Source organism: Dysidea avara, chromosome 13, assembly GCF_963678975.1.
Source record: "Dysidea avara chromosome 13, odDysAvar1.4, whole genome shotgun sequence".
Lineage (NCBI taxonomy): Eukaryota > Metazoa > Porifera > Demospongiae > Dictyoceratida > Dysideidae > Dysidea > Dysidea avara.
The window spans coordinates 2,337,564-2,341,568 of record NC_089284.1 but is presented as its reverse complement, the minus strand read 5'-3'; the positions used below and the strand labels follow the sequence as shown (position 1 = coordinate 2,341,568).

The following is a 4,005-nucleotide window of genomic DNA, read 5'->3' as shown; positions in this document are numbered from 1 at the left end:
ACTTAGTAACAAGACGACGTACAATTTTTGTTTGAAATTTTGTCATTTTATTTGTCATTTACACACCGTGCAGTATTTATAATCTGAGAGCTACACGGGGGGCACAGAGCGTAGAAGCTTGATTAACGCGTGAATGTGTTGGAATTATTATGAGCGCAGACCTCGCACGTGTTGCTGATTTAGAGAAGGAGAGAAAAAAAGAATTCTACTTTTCCCTAAGTTTGCGTACTCTACGCTCAGAAGTAAAGAAAAGAGGCTTCGTAGTCAACAAGTTAAATAAACCCGAGCTGGTTAGTGACAAATTCAGGCATGTAACCATGCTATCACGTGTTTAATGCTAGGTTCAATTGTTAGCTGATGATGATTCCAGATTGATTAGGTGTCCAGCAAGTATAGTTGTGTCCAAGTCAGAGGAAGACTATTTGGTTAACTCTAGCCTGACCAGGAGACCTTTATATTCACGAGTCTGTTGGCCACTTTTAGTAACTCGCAATAAACTTTGTAGACCAAGGCAGCACATGCAGAGTGGCAGCAGTAGCACAACAATGTCGCAGTCTGCATCCACAACTAGTCAGCACTTTGTGATATGTCTAAAGTGTGGTTAACGCTTATGTATAGGTATACTGCAGCGCTGTGCTAGCAGACATGATCGTGATAAATATCCTTCTATTGTATTATGGAGAAAACCACTTACAACTTTAAATTATTTTGTACGAGAGCTTTTAATAGAATTACATGAATTTATTCAAAGGTAAATGGCAAAGAAATATGTTCATCATAATTATGCTGTTCTATATAGCATATTAAATCACAAGAAATCTGTAACTACAGTTGTACTGTTAACAATAGCCTTCTTTTTAAGTTATTACCTGGATGGGCCTCATCAGAAGGTTAGTGTTGTATTGCTGGTGGTGCTTTTTGTATAGGTGTGTCTTGTATTTGGAACCAGTATGTGTCTAGAATAGAAGCACAGATACTGTGGTGTGGATACTGGATTGGGTTAGGAGTATTGTCATCTATTGGGTTGGGCACTGGTCTCCATACCTTCCTATTGTATCTGGTATGTATGTGTAGTGTGATGTGTACCTAGTTTGCACACTGGCACACTATTCATATGACTATGATGTTAAGTCTAGCTATGAAAGACAGTCAACACTGTCTTAAGTGATCAGTATCTTATCCTCTAAGAAGTACTGAGTCATGTGTAATTGTATTCTCTATTAAAACCTCGTTAATGTCACTGCTAGTTTCATTCCAATTTACTATATCATTCCAGGGTCCTCACATTGCGTCAGTTACACTAGCAGCATGGACGTGTATGTCTGTGGATTTCCCCGAGCCACCCTATCCTAACGAGTATGTTACTGTGGTTGTGTCATCAAAGGGAACATGTGTTTGTATAGTATACTCTGTCCTGATGGGCCTGTTACTGGACAGATGACCATGTGGATGATTATGAGTAAAGTACGAGTGGAGGCATTTATGTGGGTGAGTAAACCAGACTCTTACTGGATGTCGATGACTGACTTAGAGCAAGGAAGCATGTAGTTTTTGGTGATAATAAGCCATCATAGTTAAAGAGGGAAGCCAAACCACCATAGGTAAAGAGGAAGCCTGGGAATTTAATAATAGTTTTACGGGTATGAGAGCAAGTGATTTATAGGAGAAGTAATCCCCAGGCAGTGATTCCTTGTGCTGTGGTATATGCTCCACCAGCTGACAGTCACAAAACTCAACCAGTGCTGGTATTGGTTGTGTAGAACATTGTGTTCACAGTGGGCCAATGGAATACTATATACTTGCTACACACAATTAAGGCTTTCACGTACACTATCCATATACTATTCGGTACTGGTGCATTATTATTAGGGTTTTGGTACTGCTATTGGTGAATTACCTCCTTACTTCATGGCCAGAGCAGCTCGTCGTTCATCACAAGAAGATGAAGAGTATGAGGAACTTGATGCTATATTACACTCCGACAAAAAGGTACTGTATTTACTTGTTAAAATACCATGCAAAAATTTAGTACTGCTACTATTCGAAGACAATGTTTATAGCATAAGCAACTCTTAAGTATGACTAATATTCAGTACATATGTCAATACAATACATTTATAGGAGAGTATGTATAGTAGTTCTATGTATATTTCACTTTGATGTGCACTAGAACAATTGAAAGGTATGGCCTCCATCACATGATGTAGAATGACTATTGCTCTTTTTCTTACTAAAAATAACTATGAATTTAAATAATAGCAATGGCTTATATGCTCTATGTTTAAGGATACAATACAGCCACCAGTCAAATGTGGCTACTATTTAAGTTGCAGTGTTTTGACCAAGTAAATGTGTCAACATAATTTCTATACAGGAAAAGAATCAACCACAGAGATTATCGATTTGATGGAGGCTATACTTTATTTTACGATTGTAGCTTTTGTTACATTTGTATAGGACATTATGACAAGAGCCAAGAGAGCTGTACACAGGCTAGTACAAAAAGTTGGATTCTTTGGGATTCTACTTTGTGCCTCGGTTAGTTCATGAATTTTGTAATTTCATAGTTAGCATGTGCAACATTTTCACACATTACATAACCTTGTTTCTATATAAGCCTTATACACCAAGTATAGTTGACTTTGTGTGGCAACTCTGTGTGGTACTTGTGTTAAAGGAATTTCCAGCTATTACAAGCCCACTGGGTTAGCTTTGATATCAAAAAACCAAAACCAAAACCAAACCCGACACATAAGGGGAACCACTGACATTAACCTCAATAACCACATCCACTGACCTCAAGTTTATGGTCTGTAGTAGTTCTTGTATACAATGGGGATGTGCAGCAATAGCTCAGCAGTGAAGTGCATGTTTATACCAGCTATTTTGCAGCTGTTGTGAGGTAAATTTTTGTGTCACAGCTTGACTTTACTGGTTTAAATTTACCATTTTATCCTACTTCATTTGCTCCACTTCCAATGTATTCAAGTGTATATAGCACTACAAAGCAATCCCCCAGGGGATGCCATTTAAAATTTATTGTGTACATCCATATGTTCCGCTCAGTTATCTGTGCCCATATCAGATAGAACAGTGAGCTTGCTATCAACCTGAGTTGGTAGTCAAGGCTCACCATGATCTGCCTGGGACAGTTCATCATCACGGAAATATCGTATAATAACCATTGCAGTTTGGTTACAAAGACAAAACATGGTGACCTGCTGTACTGTTATATAGTAGTGGGTGTGATGTTTGATTGTGGGTTTTAATTTCTTAATTTGTAGATACCAAATCCACTCTTTGATCTGGCAGGAATCACTTGTGGACACTTTCTTGTTCCATTTTGGACCTTCTTTGGTGCCACTGTGATTGGTAAGGCTGTCATTAAAATGCATATTCAGGTAAAATTGAGTATATTCTGTGTGGGGCAGTAGTAATAAATGTCTCTATTTTATAGAAACTATTTGTTATTATCACCTTCAGCAAGGCATATATTGAATACATTGTTTATATGATCGGGTAAGTGTGCATGTACCCGTGTGTTGCAGGTACACATACTCCCAAAATGGTATTTGTATTATACCATTACTGTAGTATCCTACCATTCATTGGTACATACCTTCAAGTTCCCTTTAAGGAGTACTTGGAAGGTCAGAAAGCTAAGATGACGCATCATTCAGATTTGCCGACTGTAAGTTAGCCATCACATTTGGTGTTAATGCATGAAATCTTATTAACCATTTAGAAGAGCCTGCTATCCTGGCTATTTGAGAGACTAGTACTTTTGATGATTGTGTATTTTGTCCTATCAATTGTGAACTCAATGGCAAAGAGATATGCACACAGGATCAATGACCAGCATAATGTTAAAAGAGATTGAGCTAATTAGACACGTTTGCACAGGCGCATCCTTTCACGGGCGTCTATTATTTATCAACACAATTATGTATATGCGTCTAAATTCTTAAAACAAGAATGTAATAATTAAAATAATGGTTATTAGCG

At 37.8% G+C, this 4,005-nt stretch overlaps 1 protein-coding gene across 1 annotated transcript; it reads left to right on the top strand.

Moving 5' to 3' along the window:
• The first annotated feature begins 4 nt into the window (after positions 1-4).
• Positions 5-3,989, top strand: LOC136243583 (vacuole membrane protein 1-like). Its single transcript, XM_066035116.1, has 13 exons — positions 5-290; positions 342-570; positions 619-751; positions 800-890; positions 950-1,060; positions 1,277-1,356; positions 1,404-1,488; positions 1,870-1,989; positions 2,458-2,538; positions 3,285-3,401; positions 3,458-3,519; positions 3,595-3,691; positions 3,746-3,989. The coding sequence occupies exons 1-13, from the start codon at positions 150-152 to the stop codon at positions 3,878-3,880; spliced, it is 1,482 nt and encodes a 493-aa protein (XP_065891188.1). The 5' UTR covers positions 5-149; the 3' UTR covers positions 3,881-3,989.
• The last annotated feature ends 16 nt before the right edge of the window (positions 3,990-4,005 follow it).